Source organism: Venturia canescens, chromosome 1 (assembly GCF_019457755.1).
Source record: "Venturia canescens isolate UGA chromosome 1, ASM1945775v1, whole genome shotgun sequence".
Classification (NCBI taxonomy): domain Eukaryota; kingdom Metazoa; phylum Arthropoda; class Insecta; order Hymenoptera; family Ichneumonidae; genus Venturia; species Venturia canescens.
The window spans coordinates 40365611-40388803 of NC_057421.1; the positions used below are offsets into that span (position 1 = coordinate 40365611).

The window sequence follows — 23193 nt, forward strand, 5'->3', positions numbered from 1 at the left end:
CGGGACCGGAATAATTTCCACTTGGTAAGGTCGGGGTGGTGCAATAAGTAAATGACTTCATTCTATTTCGTATATTCAAACATTGTTCTTATCCCTACTTTATTCATTTTCGGTATAGATATAACTTTTTAAAAATAAAAAGGGAACGCCAAGTATTGAAATTTCGCAACCTCAGTTTCAAATTATTTTACTATATTTTCATTGCGAATTTAAATTTTCCTTCCCTGAAATTGCTCCCATGAGATAATAGGATGACCATAAAAGAAAAAAAAAATATGAAATCGTTTTAAGAAAGGACGGGTGACAGTTAAAAATTGTATACGATTGTATATGAATGTATTGCAAAAATTCAACTTCAACATTACACACAAACTTGGCGTGCATGCTTTTTAAAAATGGGAGCTCGGGAAGACATAATTAATCGAATGTACTATCTAAGTCAAAATTCAATTAGCTTCAACAGCGAAAGTGAAAAACTTCGATCCCTCAATCAAATAGAGAGGCTCTGTTAATAGTTTAATGAATCAAATAAATGACTAAAACATACACATGAAACCGATCAATAAAGCTATTGGATGAAGAGATTAAATTAATAAGAAATATGAACGACTGAAACAATAATTGCATCGATGATCGGATTCAATTAATAAATTAGAAAAAAGAGTAGAATTTTATAAACATAAGAAATGAATAATGAGATAATCAGATCGACTATCGGGATTTATGAATACTCCTGATGGATGAACGAATGAATAGATAGAGAAATGAACAAATTCATACGTAGATAGATGAGGAATGACGGAATGAAGAACAGAAACTCATAGAATCGTGGAAACTATTATTTTATACCTGAAAACGTCCTGAATGCTAAATGAAATGTACGTAAACTTACATTTCATTAAAATGAAAAAATGATGATATTGAATGAAAAATGAAAAAATGAAAAAAATGATGAAGTTAACAATGACGTTTATCAAGAACTTTTCCAAGTATATTTTTGCTATCCCTGGGTTGTTTCTGTTGGGGATATTAAATTTTGGGGGTATTTTTAGGCAAGCATATTCTGGACAGATTTTACCTGCGGGATATTTTGGACGGGGGTGATATTGGTAGGGTTAACTTGACTGGGACGATAGCATATAAACCCGTGAAAAACATACTCGTTTTAGGCTGATAAAAAATTTCCCATATTCATAAGGGCAATTTTCATCATAAGGGTATCCGTAATTTTCCTCTATTCACAGTGATTGTTTATAATTTACGGGAAATTTTTGAGGTATATTCTGGCCCTTGATTCGGGTTCAGCATGTCAAAATACATAAAGGTAGATTGTAAAAAATCGTCGTCTCGAGTTTATTTCGCTTCCAAAGTAACGTTTGTTTCAGGGGCCACTGTCACCACAACCGAGTGCATCATATTCGTTATCATCTGCTACGACTGACACCTCAGCCGGAAATATTTTTGATAACGCGTTCGTCGAACAGGTGATGCTTTAATATTCATAAGTAATATGCATCTTTCTTTATGAGATATTCCACGGCAAACCATTCGATATGATACTCTCACGTTTTTTATTTCCACGACAACCTTTTTTTCGTGGCTATTTACTGTAAGATTTTGTTGGATTTTTTCTTTCGCACAAAATATCTTAAAATACCCCTAGCTCATCCAAAACATGGGTATCAAAATAAATAGCAGATTAGTTTGTTAATCTTGAATTTCCATTCCACAAAAAAAAATTAGAAAACCAAAAAATGATTTTTCAATTTTTCACACATTTTTTTCTAACAATATCTTTGTTTCCAAAACTTACAGCTTTACACTATTTCATTACAGAGCGGCTGAAAATATTTTTTCCACATTCACAAAATCCGTAGTTTATGATGTGCATAATTCAAATTCTTTTTCTATATTGAAAGGTACTTGTATCGGTTAAATAGTCTCAAGTGACATATGCATATCTCTTCATATGTCATTGAAATTTTGGACAGAAGGCTGTGAAATTCAAATGTCCTCTACAAAGATTTTTTTCGCAAATTTAATGCATCTTTTCACACATGATGTCACATAAACGTGGCATCGTTTTCTGATAGTTCCTTAACATAAAATATGATGACACGACAAAACACCGATTTGAAAACGTCGAGTGACTAGACGCCAGCGAGTATATGCTGGACGACAAAAGGCCGATCGAATATATTCTAAGAAACTATATGCCAACACGACCCTACACCGATGCGACAAAATACGAATCTTAGTTGTTTTAGGTAGAAATATCAAGAGATACCGTAGCGTTTCGACGACAATCATTAAAAGAAAAGAAACAGCCAGTGCGAGACCTGCTGCACTCAACTATACGCGAATATGTTGATTTTGTGACGTCGCAGTAATTGCAAATCGTTCTCGCGAAAAAAATGACTCCACCGAAAATTTTAATTTTTGTATAGATTTTTTTCGATTTTATCTTCCGTTCACTTTTTGTTGCAATTAAATCGGTTCAGCCGATCCTGATACGATGATATTCGTGAAATATTTCCCGCCTCGATTACGCAGCCACACAAAAAATAATCGATTTTTGAGTTTGGGGATGGGACAGCCCTATCCCATGGTATATCGGCCTGCCGATGCCAAATTCGGGGGTTGTTTGACCCCAGCGGGTTAGGATCACAGTTATTAAAAGGTCAAATGAAAAGAACTCATCAAGTCTACTAGAAACTATTGAAAATATAGGTATTTGAGGTCACTTAATTTGAATCCGAAAAATAAAAAAGAAAAATAAAAGATTCGGGTTTTTAAAACAATGTTTAATCTTTGACCAGGGGGTTGAAGTTTTCCGTTTATAATACATGGGGTTTTTCTGCATTTGTGGTCACTATTTTTCGTGGGCCTAAATATGTTTGGAAAATCTTGAAATTTTCAGAAATTAGTTTACAAGTATGTTGCTACATGGAAAAAATTTCCAAAACCCTTATCCTCAAAATGTTGTATAAAAACACTATAATAATTGCAATTTTTTTTATGGATGTTTTCTTTTCATTGCATTTCCTCGCTTTTTGGCATCAGCAGCGCCAAATAGTGATTTACAATTTTTGAAAAATCTTAACAACTATAAGTCGATTGATTAGCAGTTCTCGGAAATCACTCTTAAGAAATTCAGGGACCACTTCTGAGACCTGAATGCTGAGACAGGGTAGGGATTTAGGAAATTTTTTTCTATGTAGTAACATGCTTGTAAACTAATTCCTGAAAATTTCAAGATTTTACAAACACATTTAGGCCCACGATAAAACAGTGACTGCCAACGCAGGAAAACCTCACGTATTTTAAACGGAAAACTTTAATCACCGTGGTCAAATGTTAAACATTGTTGTAAAAATCTAAAAAAATTACAGCATTACTTTTCATGATTTAGAGGACGGATCGGGTAAAATAAATTTTGGCCCCAAATAACGAACACCCTAACCTGATATAGAATAAATGTCAGACTCTTTTGATGCTGTAGCGGGTTTTTTTCTCACCAAATGATCTAAGCTAGGATATACCCTTCCTATTTTCTTTCGGTGTATAAAACCTCTAACCACCTAACATCTCTTATAAATGCTTATAAAAGTTGTTGACATGACCTTCCTTATCACCAAAAGTGGATATTGTGATGTATACGGATAGACATTTTATGTGGTGGAAATGTTTTCTGGTAGAGATGTTATGTGGTAGACATTAATAAAATGCATAAAACAAGTCTCGTAACATTTCTACCACGATAAATCACATTGAATTTTGGTAGAGATGTTTCTGGTAGAGATGTAAATAGGTCGAGTTGTTACAGGGTAGGGTTTTATCGTGGTAGAAATGTTACGGGACTTGTTTTTTAGATAGAAATGCATTTAAATATGTTTTTAAATATGTTTTTTCATGATTTGTAAAATTGTTTTCGAATTCTTCTGTTGAAATTACTTACACTTGGTTTGACAATTTTTTTTATGGATTTTTTTTTTACATTTTTCGTGATGTGATCAGGAAACAAAGAACCATCAATGTACTTATCCCAACCTTTTTTCCCTAGGGGAATTTTCGCGATTTTAAATCGGGTGTTTTTTCTCAAAAGTTCGGTGATCTTGTTTTTCGGGTTAAACTAATTGTAAGCTGACATGAGATAACTGCAGTCCACGCTATGTTCAAAAAAAAAAATAAAAAACTCTATACTCTACGATTAAAAAATTGAAAACTCGATTGAAGTAATCTTTTAAAAAATTTTCACATATAAGACAAAAGGATTCGCCACAACGATATATTTTTGTACCTTCTTACCTTTTTCAAATGAAATTTTCGTAAATAATTTGTTTTTTTCATACTTAAAAAAAATATGTAATAAATTAATATCAATATCCAGGGTGTTTCATTTTAATCTTACACCTGACTTTTCTCGGAAAATATTGCTCGGATCAAATATTGTGTGGAACAAAACTTTTAGACACTCAACTTTTACAACTCAAAAGTAGGCGTAAGTCTCGCTTACGTGAACTTATCTTTAAGCGTAAACATCGCTTGCGTGTACTTATCTTTAAGCGTAAGCCTCGCTTACTATTAAAGGTAAGTTCACTTTCTAAGAGATTAAAGAAAACATCATTGGTAGTACTGACGTAGTCTGACTTTGCGTAGTTCTCTTACTTTAGAGTTTTAAGGAGGGTGGCTACGTTCGTCAAAATGATAAAAAATTGATCAAATTTGGTGATAATGTTCTTCAACATCAAGTGCGAAGACACAATTTTTTTCAAAATTTTCTTCTGCTTAATTATCGAGTAATTACGCATTAAAGCAGATTTCTTATGCCCGGAATGTATACCTATATATATGGAAATGCAATGCTTATACACGTGAACTTTAGTGATTAATTACTCGATAACTGTACAGAAGAAAAATCATAAAAAATTTGTATTGTCAAATTTGGCACTAAAGAATATGTTCACTAAATTTTATTAAATTCTTATCATTTTGAAATTTTTAATGTATTTAACATGGTTTAGCATGGCAACATTGTATCGTCGCTAGCCACCCTCCTTAAATCAGAGAAGAATTTTTTATTTTAGAAGTCATTGTGATCGCCCATGGATGAAAAATTGACTGAAACGTTTATCGTCTGACTCCGCAGCCATTAGCAAGAGACAAAATCGAAAATTTGTAAAGGTTCTGAAATCAGAGAAAAATTCTTGATTCTCGAAATTTTTAAAAGTTCTTAAATTAGAGGAAAATTCTGAAAATTAGCAACAATGGCTGATTTCAGTCCCAACGAAATCGTTGATATGCTCCTTACACGCAAACGCACTTGCACTTGGTACGTTAAAGATCTCTTCGCAGTACATCCTGGATACCTCTAAAATAGTTGAAAATGATGTTCTTACTTGAAAAATATGAACTTAATCAAAAAAATTTTTCAACAAAAGTTTTTGATTTTGCGCTGAAAAATTTTTTGGTGATGAAAAAAAGTTATGTTTCCATTCGAAAAAAACATGTCGGCCATTCTAACGCCGCCATTTTGAATTTTGGATCCACAAACCAATTTTTATCATACGTCCCCCTTCAACCCCTAAAAGTTTTGTTCCACACAATATTTGATCCGAGCAATATTTTCCGAGAAAAGTCAGGTGTAAGATTAAAATGGGACACCCTGTATATGTGACGGATCACCCCTTATCTTTGATTACGATAATATGGAATGGAACTTGGTTCGGCAAGTTTTTAAGTGTTCCTTTTCAAATAGTATTGAAGTTTGTATGACTGATATACAGCGAATACTTCCAAATTTTGATATTTCTGTGTTGCAGCATGTGTGCCAATCATTCAAATCATTTACTCCAACCGTATCATGTAATCTAGAAAATTCTTCACAAGAGTCTTCCGCTTTTCTAAATACTTCAATTTTCCTTTTTCTACTCCATTGTGAGTTTTCGAATTTCTAAATTCATTTCTGAATTGTCCTGAAATGGTTTTCCTCCAAAACCAATGCAGGTACATTAAACGTCTTTGAATTCTGTTGCTCTGTTGAATTAACTTCGCTTAGTTTTTTTTGCTGCTTGGAGTTCTGGCATAATAAACCCCTAGGAAAAAAAAGTTTGGGACGATTGATGGTCCCTCGTTTGCTGATAATTCCATCCATAAAAAAAACTTTAAAAATATTTTCTTTTTAAATTGTCAAAAAAGTTATTTTATAAAAAAAAATACAGAACAATTCGAAAAAATTTTCACAAATCTTGAAAAAATATTATCTGTAAAAAAAACTAATCTGTATCTATTTTTTAAAGTGTCAAAAGAATCAAATAACAAGTAAAAAATAAAAAACCGAAAAATCGCGCTTGAAATCATTTTGGAAACCGATGCCTCATTCTTCTTATTTGATTCGAACAGCTAAATCAATTGAAAAAAATTCCATCTTATTTACGTGCAGCATTAAAATTTATTATATCAATTCGAGGCCAAGTATTTTCTAATGAATTGAAAAAAGTTACCACTTGAGTTACGTGCAGCACTAAAATTTATGATATCAATCGAAGGACAAGTAATTTATGAGTAACTCCAAATTTCAACATTATGGAATTGTTCTAAGAAGCTTTTAAATCCAAAAAAAATCACATGCAAGCTAGTCATTTATTACTCTATGTTGGCAAAGACTTATAAGAAAATCGATTCTTTTCAGACTTTCAGGAGCTTCTGATATTATTCACAATATTCGACGCCGATTGGATCGATACAAATTATGTTTAAATATGAGTTGAAAGTACTTGTCCGGCCCACTAGTAATTTCTAGTAGATTTGATGGTTTTTCTCCACTTGAGCTTTCATGACCTTGATCCTAACCCGCTGGGTTTCAAACGCCTCCGAATTTGACATCAGCAGGTCGAAGGATAGGACTGTCTCATCTCCGAACTCAAAAATCGAGTATTTTTGCATAGCTGTGTAATCAAAGCGTTACTTTTGGTCCACTGTGACATCACTGGATACGCTGAACGCGGCTATCCCTTCTGTTTATCGGCCAGTGGACGAGTGAAGCCGCGATAGTCACTTCCACTCTGCTTACGCACTGTAAAAATGAGAGACGGCAATAGTCGCCCCGCTTACACGATGTCAGAGCGAGAGAATCGGTAGTAGTCCATTCACTTATGTGTACTGTAAAAAATAAATAGCGAGGGAAACAATTACAGTGCGCGACAAATTAATAGATGGGTAATTCCATGTGAAACCCACGAATAGTTGAAATTGACCCCTTCCGAATTGGTCGATTTTTCGTCAGGAATTACCTTGTATTGTGAAACAAAGTCCTGCCAAATGGGAATAAAAAATTTAAAGGTTATTTGATGCTCTACACCTTACATTATTACGAATTTTTCAAGATTGTTTTTAAATTTTTGAAAACTATTTTAGTAATGAAAATGAGTTCGGCCCAAAGGAGGTATTGCGGCTGTATAAAAAAAATATATTTGGCAAGAAATTTCTAAAGAGTGTTAAATCAGTAAAATTTTAAAACTTGGAAAATCGTTAAAATCCAAGTTCCCTATCATTTCTTTCAAGTTGCTTTTATTGATTTAAAAATATTTAGAATTTTTCAAGGGAGTGTTTTCTTTTAATACACGATAGGTCAAAAATTTCTGGATAAAAATTTAAAAAAGTTCCCGCGACCTTTTTTGTGCCACGACGCCGATAGTCTAGATATTTGGACGCAACAAAGCGTATTTTGAATGAGATCAGTAGTAGAGCTATGCCGGTTCCGCCTCATGTAGGAATCTACCTTGCCGACCGTCGGTAAAGCAGATTCCCGGCTGAAACCCAAACAAACCCAAACGGTCGGTAATAAAGATGGCCGCCCAAACCCAAACAGTCGGTAATAAGGATGGCCTCCCAAACAACTGGTAATAAAAATGGCCGCCCAAACCCAAACGGCCGATAATAAAGATGGCCGCCCAAACCCAAACGGTCGGTAATGAAGATGGCCGCCCAAACGGTCGGTAATAAAGATGGCCTCCCAAACGGTCAGTAATAAAGATGGCCGCCCAAACCCAAACGGTCCGTAATAAAAATGGCCGCTATAACCCAAACAAACCCAAACATGTAATCGAATTGAGCTCAAACAAACCCAAACAAACCCAGACAGTCGTTAAGGCAGTTTCCCAAACCCAAACAGTCATTAAGGTTCCTAAACAGTCATTAAGGTTCCCAAACAGTCATTAAGGTTCCCAAACAGTCATTAAGGCAGTTTTCCCAAACACACTCGCGAGACCGCTTCGAAGTGTGCCTGGGGATAGCCGCTGGAAGCAATCAGGATGGCTAACTGTCGGGAGTTCCTACTTGCCGTGAGACCTCTTCGACGGGCGTCAGGATAGCCGCTGGCAACTATCAGGATGGCCAACTGTCGGGAGTTGCAGCCGCTATGGCGATTCAAACCGAGTGCTCAAACTTAAACAGTCGGTAATGCAGATTTTCAAAGAGCTGCAGATTCTCGAACGGTCGGCGGCTCTGCATTACCGGCAACCCGATGGAATTCGGTAAACTATTGAAATACTTCGAGTCGACTATCGGAATCGTTAACTAGCGAAAAAGTTAGGATAGTTAAAAAATCGGAATAGTCAACGCGGTTGACTGGTTCATTGTTTACAACCCAAACGTGGGTAAAAAAGGACGTCTACTCAAACCCAAACATCGAACTAAGCTCAAACATTCAAAGTCCCGCGCGCCGATAGATGGCGATCTGGCTAGTGGAGATCTCGTGTGCGGAGTCACGGCTGACCGATCATATAAGGCAGCGAGTAGCGCTTGGATTTCGTGGAGCGACTATGGTACGTATATCCCATAATAATGCTCTCATGTACCTTTTTGTTCTTTTACAGGTGTGGTGGCCACGAGTGGGCCCCTCGCTTGGCCGAGGTCAGTAATAAAGATGGCCGCTCTACGAATCGGTGGTCCGCTCGACTGGATAGTCTGCTCCACCCGTCGTTAAAACAGATTCCTCGGTGGGAGATTTGAACTGTGTAGTTTTGGCGGGGGAGATCCGAACGCTGTATTTTTGGCGGGACTTTTGAACTCTGTTATTTTGGTGGGGGAGATTCGTTCGATATGTTTTTGGCGGGGCATTTGACCTCTATAGTTTTGGCGGGACATTCGAACGCTGTAGTTTTGGCGGGAAATTTGAACTGTATAGTTTTGGCGGGAGATTCAAATGGTTTGGTGGGAAATTCGAACTCTGTATTTTTGACGGAAGATTCAAATGTTTTGGCGGGAACTCGAACTGTCAGTCACTAAAATTTTTTACTCTGTTGTTTTGGCGGGAGATTCAAATGTTTTGACGGGGGTCCGAACTATCAGTAACTAAAACCCCAGACTGTTGGAGGATGAGCGGATACAAACGAGTCAAAACAAGTCGAGACTGAAAGTGCTCGAACGATCTTAGCGGTGATGACTTAACTATCGGAATATGCAGACCCGTGCGCGTCTCCAGCCAGCGTCCTGCATTACCGACTGCCTCTAGGGGAACCCCCGAATCCGTACGGGATATTCCGGAGACGCTAGGGGCGGACGCTGGGACAGCAGACTGTTCTGAACTAGTCTCTATCCGAGATCCTAATTACGCGCCTCAGGATAGACAACTATCAGGATAGTTGAGGTTAGTCAGCTGTCACTGAGGATAGTCAGCTGTCACTGAGGTTAGTCAGCTGTCACTGAGGTTAGGATAGTTGAGGTTAAGATAGTCACGATAGTTGAGGTTAGTCAGCTGTCACGATAGTTAAGGTTAGGATAGTCACGATAGTTGAGGTTAGCCAACCGTCAGGTTAGAATAGGCACGAGCAGGATATTCAAAGTGCAGGCTATTTGTCGTTAATGACCCACCATACGCAGAATCTCATTGGCTGAGACCCAGGGCGGAATCCCATTGGGGGAGACACGAACAGAATCTGATTGGCGGCGACACGAACAGAATCCCATTAGCGGAGACACGAACCCACCGTCGGAATGGTCTAACGTGTGGTGGGGGTTCGGCTATCGGGATACTCAGCACGGGAATGCAGATTCCACACCCCCCTCCCGATAGAGCTGTGGCGAACACTGCAGCGGGAGATTCGAAGTATTGGCCATCAGGTCAAAATAACCAGGATAGTTGGGTGAGGATAGTCAATCATCTGGATAGTCAGCGATCAGAATAGACAGCTGTCAAGATGGCCGACTAACGATCAGGGATAGCCAACCCACTGTCGCCTACCGAACGAATCCCATTGGTCGACAGCGAACCCAGATCCCATTGGTGGACGGCGAATCCCATTGGTGGACCGTCGGAATAGCTGCAGTCACGTGGTGGGGACAGTCGGAATACTCAGGTGGACTTCCCCCACCCTATTCTACGCCCCCCACCCGATAGAGCCAACTGTGGAGACGCTCCTGCGGCGCGATCAGGTTAGCCAATTATGAGAGTAGCTGGAATACTCAATCGGCAACCATCTGGATAGTCAACGATAAAGATGTCCAAACACAGATGTTCGAACGGTGGGAATATCAGGGATGAAGATAGCCAACTAGCGCCTACCAAACGAATCCCATTGGTGGACAGCGTCTCCAGAGCAGAATCCAATTGGGGCCAACTATCGCGTTAATCGAGGTTAGGATCAGGGTCGCGGGTAGTTCCACTTATCTGCTGCGCAAGCATACGAGAGATAGCCGGGGGGAAGAAATTCGAGCATACAGCTATCACTGCTGTCCGGATAGTTGATTCGAGATCACCCTCTGAGTGGTGACTCTTTTCCGGTGCTGCCAGGATAGCCGAGTGTCAGGATAACCGAGTGTCAGGATAGCCGAGTGTCAGGATAGCCGAGTGTCAGGATAGCCGAGTGTCAGGATAGCCAACTATCGAGACAGTCAACTATCAGCCTAGTCAGCGATCAGGGCAGCCGAGTGTTGGCTGACATGACCCGATCCTAACCGAAAGTTAAATCCCGTTGAAGGAAATCCCAGTGGTGAAAAACCCAGCGACCTAACGTTAAAGTGAACTATCGGAATAGTTGAAGTTGACTATCAGAATAGTTGGAGTTAACTATTGGAATAGTTGAAGTTGACTATCAGAATAGTTGGAGTTAACTATTGGAATAATTGGAGTTAACTATCGGAAATGTTGAACGCATTAGGTTTCAGCGGATTGTACAACCGACAAAATATTCATTTATTGAAAAATCGAGATACATGTTAGGCTCGTAGAACCCAATGGGCCGCTTTGTGTTTGGTAGCAATAATTCATGTTGTTGCTATGTGACCGGACTCGCGCAACTCCTCGATGATCGAGGCGATCTCGTCGACTTCGGCCGATCCCTCGGCTAGCAGCAGACGCAGACGATCGACCAACTCGTTCGGATCGTCCCAGTACACGTAATCCATTCGCGTGTCCCTTTGCGCGACCTTGTATCGTGGCAAGGCACCACCAGTCTTCTGCTCTACGAAGGGTGCCACGTAGTCCTTGTACTTGCTGCTGTTTTGCTCATAATTGGCTAACCTGATCGCGCCGCAGGAGCGTCTCCACAGTTGGCTCTATCGGGTGGGGGGCGTAGAATAGGGTGGGGGAAGTCCACCTGAGTATTCCGACTGTCCCCACCACGTGACTGCAGCTATTCCGACGGTCCACCAATGGGATTCGCCGTCCACCAATGGGATCTGGGTTCGCTGTCGACCAATGGGATTCGTTCGGTAGGCGACAGTGGGTTGGCTATCCCTGATCGTTAGTCGGCCATCTTGACAGCTGTCTATTCTGATCGCTGACTATCCAGATGATTGACTATCCTCACCCAACTATCCTGGTTATTTTGACCTGATGGCCAATACTTCGAATCTCCCGCTGCAGTGTTCGCCACAGCTCTATCGGGAGGGGGGTGTGGAATCTGCATTCCCGTGCTGAGTATCCCGATAGCCGAACCCCCACCACACGTTAGACCATTCCGACGGTGGGTTCGTGTCTCCGCTAATGGGATTCTGTTCGTGTCGCCGCCAATCAGATTCTGTTCGTGTCTCCCCCAATGGGATTCCGCCCTGGGTCTCAGCCAATGAGATTCTGCGTATGGTGGGTCATTAACGACAAATAGCCTGCACTTTGAATATCCTGCTCGTGCCTATTCTAACCTGACGGTTGGCTAACCTCAACTATCGTGACTATCCTAACCTTAACTATCGTGACAGCTGACTAACCTCAACTATCGTGACTATCTTAACCTCAACTATCCTAACCTCAGTGACAGCTGACTAACCTCAGTGACAGCTGACTATCCTCAGTGACAGCTGACTAACCTCAACTATCCTGATAGTTGTCTATCCTGAGGCGCGTAATTAGGATCTCGGATAGAGACTAGTTCAGAACAGTCTGCTGTCCCAGCGTCCGCCCCTAGCGTCTCCGGAATATCCCGTACGGATTCGGGGGTTCCCCTAGAGGCAGTCGGTAATGCAGGACGCTGGCTGGAGACGCGCACGGGTCTGCATATTCCGATAGTTAAGTCATCACCGCTAAGATCGTTCGAGCACTTTCAATCTCGACTTGTTTTGACTCGTTTGTATCCGCTCATCCTCCAACAGTCTGGGGTTTTAGTTACTGATAGTTCGGACCCCCGTCAAAACATTTGAATCTCCCGCCAAAACAACAGAGTAAAAAATTTTAGTGACTGACAGTTCGAGTTCCCGCCAAAACATTTGAATCTTCCGTCAAAAATACAGAGTTCGAATTTCCCACCAAACCATTTGAATCTCCCGCCAAAACTATACAGTTCAAATTTCCCGCCAAAACTACAGCGTTCGAATGTCCCGCCAAAACTATAGAGGTCAAATGCCCCGCCAAAAACATATCGAACGAATCTCCCCCACCAAAATAACAGAGTTCAAAAGTCCCGCCAAAAATACAGCGTTCGGATCTCCCCCGCCAAAACTACACAGTTCAAATCTCCCACCGAGGAATCTGTTTTAACGACGGGTGGAGCAGACTATCCAGTCGAGCGGACCACCGATTCGTAGAGCGGCCATCTTTATTACTGACCTCGGCCAAGCGAGGGGCCCACTCGTGGCCACCACACCTGTAAAAAAACAAAAAGGTACATGAGAGCATTATTATGGGATATACTTACCATAGTCGCTCCACGAAATCCAAGCGCTACTCGCTGCCTTATATGCTCGGTCAGCCGTGACTCCGCACACGAGATCTCCACTAGCCAGATCGCCATCTATCGGCGCGCGGGACTTTGAATGTTTGAGCTCAGTTCGATGTTTGGGTTTGAGTAGACGTCCTTTTTTACCCACGTTTGGGTTGTAAACAATGAACCAGTCAACCGCGTTGACTATTCCGATTTTTTAACTATCCTAACTTTTTCGCTAGTTAACGATTCCGATAGTCGACACGAAGTATTTCAATAGTTTACCGAATTCCATCGGGTTGCCAGTAATGCAGAGCCGCCGACCGTTCGAGAATCTGCAGCTCTTTGAAAATCTGCATTACCGACTGTTTAGGTTTGAGCACTCGGTTTGAATCGCCATTGCGGCTGCAACTCCCGACAGTTGGCTATCCTGATAGTTGCCAGCGGCTATCCTGACGCCCGTCGAAGAGGTCTCACCGCAAGTAGGAACTCCCGACAGTTGGCCATCCTGATAGCTTCCAGCGGCTATCCCCAGGCACACTTCGAAGCGGTCTCGCGAGTGTGTTTGGGAAAACTGCCTTAATGACTGTTTGGGAACCTTAATGACTGTTTAGGAACCTTAATGACTGTTTGGGTTTGGGAAACTGCCTTAACGACTGTCTGGGTTTGTTTGGGTTTGTTTGAGCTCAATTCGATTACATGTTTGGGTTTGTTTGGGTTATAGCGGCCATTTTTATTAAGGACCGTTTGGGTTTGGGCAGCCATCTTTATTACCGACCGTTTGGGAGGCCATCTTTATTACCGATCGTTTGGGAGGTCATCTTTATTACCGACCGTTTGGATTTGTTTGGGTTAGAGCTCAGTTCGATTACATGTTTGGGTTTGTTTGGGTTTGAGCTCAGTTCGATCGCATGTTTGGGTTTGTTTGGGTTTGTTTGGGTTTGAGTTCAGTTCGATTACTTGTTTAGGTTTGTTTGGGTTTGGGAGGCCATCTCTATTACCGGCCGTTTGGGTTTGTTTGGTTGGGGAGGTGATCTTTATTACCGACCGTTTGGGTTTGGGCGGCCATCTTTATTACCGACCGTTTGGGTTTGGGCGGCCATCTTTATTACCGACCGTTTGGGTTTGGGCGGCCATCTTTATTACCGGCCGTTTGGGTTTGTTTGGGTTTCAGCGGGGAATCTACTTTACTGACGGTCGGTAAGGTAGAATCCTACATGAGGAACCGGCATAGCTCTATTATTGAGATCCCTTCAACTTCATGTTAATTTTTATTAAATGTCTACGACTTTTTTACGGGTACTACGTCATTTTGAAATCGTTTTTTTAATAGCTTTATTTTTTTGTTTTCAACTGGAGCGCATTTTGCGACAAAATTTTTTGTCCTGAATTTGCAAATGAGTTTTCTAAGTCACACATAGCTTTAATCTTGTTTTTGAAAAAAATTGATATGATTTTTTTGCAGAATTATTTTGTTTCGCAAAAAAAAATTTCTGGAAATTGCCGTGTACCACGACAACTTAGATTGCTCAGAATATTTCTAAAGTGAAATAAGAGCGAAATTGCGGTCGATACTTCCTCTGTCTCTAGTATTCAACAGTTTACTTTGTGTTGCTTAACCCAAAAAATCGAATCGATATTAATTAGGTTCCGATTATTATGATTGCTTTATTTCGATAAAATATATTGTATGTATGATTTATTTAACCTCTAGAGGGCGAAAAGCTGATATTTGGCTAGCCCTGTGATGTAAACTTTGTGTATAGTTGATACCTGATACCAGATCCTAATTTAGGCACTTTTTAAGAACGACCTTAACTCTCAAATCCCGGCCGTGTAAAGATGAATGATTCCATTGAGGGTTACATTCCTTTTCACATTGTCTTCTTTATCCTATTCCGTACTCAGCCTCCGCTCTCTGTGTCTCTTGCCCTTGATATTTCACTGTCTCCTTTATCCCTCCCAGCAGGGTTACGAAGTGTTGTTTCCATTCCCTCTTCTATATCCCTTCATCCACCTTCTTCCTTAGTTTCTTGCCTTTCTTCACAATTTTTCATACTTTCTCTTCCGTATCCGCTTCTGCCACTTCTACGATCATCCTTTCTTAGTCTTCTCTTTTTCCTTCTCACACAGTTCCTCGTGCTCCGTTCTTTTTCGTCATAAAGCCCTCCTTCTTTTCTTTTTGAAGCCTCCTTTTTTTGAGTTTCTTTCTCGTGTCTGCCTTACTTTCTTTGCATTCTCCATTCCACAACCTCCTCTGCCAGTTCCTCCTGTCTTGCGTACCTTGCCTCTCACTATTTCTCATCTCTCTGCACCTATTTTCTGTTCTATATATTTGTTGAGAACATACCACTGTATCTGTAAAACTGTTTGTTATTTTACATAAAACTATTACTGCAAATTGTATATTACTACTTATTGTATTAATGGCTCGTTCTTTTTGCCCTAAAGTCGGTAACTATAGGGTATAATAAATTATTATCATCATCATCATCTCTTTCTTCATTATCCTTACTTCATCGTCTCCTGCAATCTTCCTTCTACTATCGTCGCCTTCTCCAACTCCTTCTTGTACACTTTTTTCCGTTGTTCCGTCCATTTCCCACTCCTCCCTTCCTCACTTCTTCCTTCGGTTCCTTTCCTGCTATCCTCTCTCCTTTTATTGTCACCATCAAGGGATGGTGGTCCGAGTCTGTTTTGTCTTCTACCACTATTTTTTCTACTCTTTGCCTTGTCCTTTCTTCTGCCAGTACGTAGTCTAAAACCATAAGTAACAGCACGAATGCTGTTAAAAAATTGGAGACAAGTACATTTATGTTTGATGTCACCTGGACAGTAGTCTCAGTGAAACCCTATGTGACACTCATGTAGTTCAAAACACGAATGCACGATGATTTATAAGAAGTTGTTCGATCTGTTCTCTCGAAACTTGCTTCAAATGAGCAATTCATTACTAAAGGTTATAAAAAAAAACCATTTCAAACGCAATGAATAAAAAAATGAATCTGTTAAATCATGGTAATGCGTGAAAAACGTTTGGTTCAAAGGAACAAAACGTGGTCAAATAAATGCAAAAGTGACGAGTACATCGGATGACGAGTGAAAAAAATTCAAAACATAATGGTATGTAAAAAAAATTACGAAACCAACTGTAAATAATTTCAACAAAACAATTAAGAAAAGCTTTCACAAATCATGAAAAAATATTATATTAAAAAAAATACAAATCTGTAATTATATTGTAAAGGAAAAAAAAAATTCAAATAGGACGTGAGAAATTCATTCTTATGGGAAGCACCCGGAACTTGAGAAAGTTCCAGTGAATCAAAAAAGTTACCATCTCAGTTATGTGCAGCACTACAATTTATGGCATCAATCGGAGGATAAGTATTTTATTAGTATATAATACATAATTTTTCACAATATGAAGTTGTTCTGAGAAACGTTCAAATCCAAAAAAAAATCGCATCGAAGGTAAAAGTCATTTGTTACTCTATGGTGGCAGAGACTTACTTAGAAGAAAATCGATTCTTCTCAGACTTTCAGGATCCCCTGGTATTCACAATATTCGACGTCGATTTCGTATCGGTACAAATTATGTTTAAATATGTGCTAAAAGTACTTGTCCGGCCTATCACTTTTCATTCAAATTGCTCATTCAAATAAAAATCAAACTAGACGTTAATTTCTGCGTTATTTTTATGGAACTAGCATTAACGCTGCTACACGCCCACTTGAATTTGGACATCATTCCACATATGCTCGGCGGCAACTATCTCTTCGCAACAATTCATGGCATCGAGTAAACAAAACCATTGCAACGGATAGAGGCTTTACATTCCGATATATCGAAAATTTTTTTTTAAGAAAGGGTATATAGTAATACACTAGGGAATCACATTTCATCGAATTTCAAGAAATGCCCGTGTTACACTCATTTTTTGATGTTGATTTCAACAAAGTACAATTGTGTACGTGACCATAAAAAAAGGAAATTGCACAGACGAATCTGCTCGAAAATTTATTGAATTGCGATTTATTATCAGCTGAATATCTTCAGTAATAGAATAGATTAGTTGCTATAACGAATAAAATTCGTTTGAAGAAGAAAACGTGTAGTAAAAATTGTCGTCATTTCAATATAAACTGGGGAGTTAATTTGGAAGCTGGACAATGCTTATCGTGCGAAGGATACTTTTTCATAAATACGCAATAATATCTCTTGAATATTACAGAAAAATTTGTTTGCATTTTTTTATAATGAATGCAATTAAGTTAAATCTCGTGGAGGTAATTTTTTAAATTCCCTCTGTTTCCCTCTGTACGCATAGATGTGATCCATCAGATCTAGAAGAGCCCGGATTTTTATTTGAATGAGCAATTTGAATGAAAAGTGATAGGCCGGACAAGTACTTTTAGCACATATTTAAACATAATTTGTACCGATACGAAATCGACGTCGAATATTGTGAATACCAGGGGATCCTGAAAGTCTGAGAAGAATCGATTTTCTTCTAAGTAAGTCTCTGCCACCATAGAGTAACAAATGACTTTTACCTTCGATGCGATTTTTTTTTGGATTTGAACGTTTCTCAGAACAATTTCATATTGTGAAAAATTATGTATTATATACTAATAAAATACTTATCCTCCGATTGATGCCATAAATTGTAGTGCTGCACATAACTGAGATGGTAACTTTTTTGATTCACTGGAACTTTTTCAAGTTCCGGGTGCTTCCCGTAAGAATGAATTTCTCACGTCCTATTTGAATTTTTTTTTTCCTTTACAATATAATTACAGATTTGTATTTTTTTTAATATAATATTTTTTCATGATTTGTGAAAGCTTTTCTTAATTGTTTTGTTGAAATTATTTACAGTTGGTTTCGTAATTTTTTTTACATACCATTATGTTTTGAATTTTTTTCACTCGTCATCCGATGTACTCGTCACTTTTGCATTTATTTGACCACGTTTTGTTCCTTTGAACCAAACGTTTTTCACGCATTACCATGATTTAACAGATTCAATTTTTTATTCATTGCGTTTGAAATGGTTTTTTTTATAACCTTTAGTAATGAATTGCTCATTTGAAGCAAGTTTCGAGAGAACAGATCGAACAACTTCTTATAAATCATCGTGCATTCGTGTTTTGAACTACATGAGTGTCACATAGGGTTTCACTGAGACTACTGTCCAGGTGACATCAAACATAAATGTACTTGTCTCCAATTTTTTAACAGCATTCGTGCTGTTACTTATGGTTTGATTTGACTACTTTTTGTGCACTGTGAACTTGAAAAAATTTTACAGGATATTGGAAAATCAAATTCTTCATTTTAGAGCACAATATAGATGACATTCTGTTATTGTTAATTCATTTTTTGTTCGTACCAAGAAATGCACACTACATGTATGAGTAACATATATGTAGGGTTTATTCACTGAGACTACCGTTCAGATGTAATGATCATATTATCACCCATCAGAGTGTACTTGCGAAAAGACATTTATAGAAAAATTTTTTAATTAAGATTATTCCCTGTCTCATTAAAAGAGATATCAAAAAAAAGGAAACAAAAATTTTTTAATCAAATTACGGCTAATTTATTTAAAAACTCAAAAAATTAAAACGAATAATAAATTTCAATGTCGTTAAATAACGACAGGATTTCAATGACTAAGGCACTCGAATCTTTTTTCAAGATAACGCGATATTGATCGATTGGAATAATTAAATCCAACATAGGGGGTCACCCCACATGGCGGCCGAATTTTGTAGGGTTTTTTCGCAATTTTCCTGCGGCAAAGAAAAAAAACATAGACTTTTGAAATTTAAAGGGTTTATTCAATGGTATTTTAACTCGATGGTAGAATTTTTTAACTCTGATATCTCTGGTAGATTCGGTGTAAAGCTACTCCACAGGAACCTATATGTTTCTTCATAGTCTCCACGATTCCAGGGGATCGGTTTATCTGAAATCAAAAAACCAAGGAGCGTTTGGATTAGTAAAGCAGTGGTTATCACCTGAATTAAAATTATACACAAATATTAAACATTGAAGGATTTTTACGTTTAGAAAAACCTTATTTCAATTTTTCAAAATGTTGCATAGCTCAATAATCCTTCAATTTCGATATTTCTGTATGATTTTAGTTCAGGCAATAGCCCACTGCTTTACAAATCAAAACGCTCCTCGGTTTTTTGATCGCAGATAAACGGGACCCCCGGGAATCGTGGACACCATGGAGAAGCATATGGGATCCTGTGGATTAATTTTACACGGAATTAACTCGAGACATCAGAGTTAAAAAATTCTATCATAAAGTTGAAATACCAATGAATAAACTCTTTAAACTTTAAGTTTGTGTTTTTTTCTCGTCGCAAAAAATAGAGGAAACCCCAAAAAATGCGGTTGCCATGGGGGGTGACCCCCTCAAGCCGAATCAGTTTTTTTGAAAATAAAAATCGTTTTATTATGCATGCAAGTTGTTTTAGGTATTTTAATACCCACTAGGGTGGTAGTTATTTGGGATCAAATTTATTTTACCCTTTTCGCCCCCTAAATTGGTTCGAAATACATAAAAAGTAATGCTGTAATTTTGTCAGATTTGTAGAACAATGCTCAACCCTCGACCATGGAGGTTGAAGTTTTCTGTTCATAATACATGGAATTTTTCTGCGTTTGTGGTCACGATTATACTGTGGGCCTCAATACATTTGGAAAATCTTGAAATTTCCATAAATTGTTTTACAAGCATGTTGCTACAAGAAAAAATTTTTCAAAACTCCTAACCTTAAAATGTTGTATAGCATCACTATAAGAACCCATTAATGCGCAAAACGACAATTTTGAACACACAATTTCAAGTACGCAGTTTTAACTAAAGAACAAAATCTGATATAGGGGGTTTTTAAGAGTGCTCTTTCAGAATCTTGCATTTATTTTGTAAACCTAAATCAAAATGTTCATTATTTATTCGTTTTTAATTGAAAAGTCAAGATTTTCTAACACTTTTTTTTTCAAAGCAATTTCCCTTACTGTTGCTGCTCTCAAATAACCATATTATCGCCTGCAAAGATGTTCTTAAGGTCTGACGAGTCCAGAACACTGGTTATAAACACTTTTTTCTTACTCAGTTTTTGCATAATGGCGGTTTTGCAAAACAGCATGATGAAAATCTGTATGATTTTTTTTCTCGAAAGTCTTGACATAACAAAGAAATGTTCCAGAACAAAAAGTATCAAGAAACTCGGTAGAGTCTCGGGACAAGTACATTGACAGCCCTGTCGTCTGCTGGCCCGAGGCTCTCGCCGAGACTATATTATCTCTGAATAAAACGATTCGCGGTGGTGGGGGTAAAATCGACATGTCATTTTCTTGAATTGCGAAGCTCAGGAGTTATGTCGCAATTTGAAAATTGAACTTTCAGCTAATTAAGAAATTCTCTTTCGATTGCGCCCAAAATCAGCATGATCGGTGGCGTAATTGCTGAGAAAAAACTTTGCACGGGCTCAAGATTATGCAAAAAGTACCAACACATTTACGCAGCTGACGTATTCGTATATGGGTTCAGACCGATACATACAAGGGCTTCTTGATGTCCATCATAACCAATCACCGGTGAGAATCTATCCGTCTCGACCAATCGCCGATGAGAAAGTTTCTGATAGTCCTCAATGTTTTCTTGTATACCGTCTGTTATCGTCTATTATGTTATTATAAAGTGATTGCGATCGTAGCCCCGTGGATCAACGGTGCAAGATTTGCAAATTTCGTTTAAATAAATAAAACATTATTGGAAATAGCAGTGGATATAATCAATTTTATTTTTTTCATAAAAGAAGTTTCAACAAGTTTCGAGCCCAATTCACGACAATAATATCTATAATAAATAAAACCTCAGAAGTGGATTAATTGATCTCATACAGTGTACTGAGAGTGAGTAAAATGTTGAGAAGTGAAAACGTGAATAATGTGTCGTGAAAATTAAGAATTATCTGTTCTACTTCGATATCATAATATATACATAGATAGCAAATTTGCGAGATTTCGCGTCATGTTGACGTTTGAGGTTATGACCGCCGGAGTGCTGTTGCGTGCAGAGTGTAGAAAAATAAAAGTGGTTATTGAAAAGTGGAAGGAATCGATATTATTAATGACGTGACTAATTAGTGTTGAATAATAATAATAATAATAACAATGAGAAAAAAAACGTTCGTTCATTATAACCTCTAAAACGTTCTTTCCAAACAGAAATTCTATGTTGTGTAATTACATTAAAGAAAGAGGTGGATGGTTGTGTGTAAACGAATTCAAATAAATTTTATAAAACTTTGGTCAAGTAATTCAATGTATTGTTGTCATAATTTCTTTCATTTAGTTTGGCTGTGTTCACCGGTCCCTTTTTTCCACCTCCTTAGCTTACAGTGTATTGTCATACCAATTTCTATTCGTTCTCCAGACAATACGAGAGATATTCGTATTTCTATTTCTTTATATTGATTTCAAAAAGGTAATTTGAAATATTTATAAACAATTCGAAAAAAATTTCACAAATCTTGAAAAAGCATTATCTTTAAAAAAAACTAAACTGTATCTATTTTTTAAAGTGTTAAAAGAATCAAATAACAAGTAAAAAATAAAAACCGAAAAATCGCGCTTGAAATCATTTTGGAAACCGATGCCTCATTCTTCTTATTTGATTCGAAGGGCTAAATCAATTTAAAAAAATTCCATCTAATTTACGTACAGCATTAAAATTTATTATATCAATTCGAGGCCAAGTATTTTCTAATAAATTGAAAAAAGTTACCATTTGAGTTACGTGCAGCACTAAAATTTATGATATCAATCGAAGGACAAGTAATTTATGAGTAACTCCAAATTTCAACATTATGGAACTTTTTTAAGAAGCTTTTAAATCCAAAAAAATCACATGCAAGCTAGTCATTTCTTACTCTATGGTGGCAGAGACAATCGATTTTTTTCAGACTTTCAGGAGCTACTGATATTATTCACAATATTCGACGTCGATTGGATCGATAGAAATTATGTTTAAATATGAGTTAAAAGGACTTGTCCGGCCCATCACTTTCCATTAAACTTATTATATTTAAATAAAAATCAAGGCTTTTTTAGAATTGTTGGAGCACAAATATTCATGCAGAGGGAATTTAGAGAGTTATCTTCAAGTAATTTTCTCTTAATTGCACCAATTTAATAAGAATGGAAACAAATTGTCCTGTAATATACAAAAGATGTTATTGTGCATCGATAAATAAAAAACATTTTGCACATTAAATATGTTGAAGCTTCCAAATGAACTCCCCAGTTTGTATTGCTATATGACGGCAGTTTTTACTTCTCACTTCTTCCAGCGAACGAATTTCATTCGGCATAACTAACCTAAATCGCATTTCAATAAATTTTTAACCGGATTCTCCCGTACAGTTTCGTTTTTTTATGATTGATTTTTATTTGATTTAAATGAAAAGTGATGGGCCGGACAAGTACTTTTAACTCATATTTAAACATAATTTCTATCGATCCAATCGACGTCGAATATTGTGAATAATATCAGTAGCTCCTGAAAGTCTGAAAAAAATCGATTGTCTCTGCCACCATAGAGTAAGAAATGACTAGCTTGCATGTGATTTTTTTGGATTTAAAAGCTTCTTAAAAAAGTTCCATAATGTTGAAATTTGGAGTTACTCATAAATTACTTGTCCTTCGATTGATATCATAAATTTTAGTGCTGCACGTAACTCAAATGGTAACTTTTTTCAATTTATTAGAAAATACTTGGCCTCGAATTGATATAATAAATTTTAATGCTGTACGTAAATTAGATGGAATTTTTTTAAATTGATTTAGCCCTTCGAATCAAATAAGAAGAATGAGGCATCGGTTTCCAAAATGATTTCAAGCGCGATTTTTCGGTTTTTATTTTTTACTTGTTATTTGATTCTTTTAACACTTTAAAAAATAGATACAGTTTAGTTTTTTTTAAAGATAATGCTTTTTCAAGATTTGTGAAATTTTTTTCGAATG

General features: G+C 37.7%; 1 protein-coding gene across 1 annotated transcript in view; it reads left to right on the plus strand.

Annotated features, from left to right (window-relative positions):
• The window catches only part of LOC122408149 (uncharacterized), a 1237064-nt gene that overhangs the window by 869009 nt on the left and 344862 nt on the right, over window positions 1-23193 (plus strand). The window contains exon 19 of the mRNA XM_043414787.1: window positions 1386-1484. Within this exon, the coding sequence (XP_043270722.1) occupies window positions 1386-1484 (99 nt within the window). The remainder of the gene's footprint in view (window positions 1-1385; window positions 1485-23193) is intronic.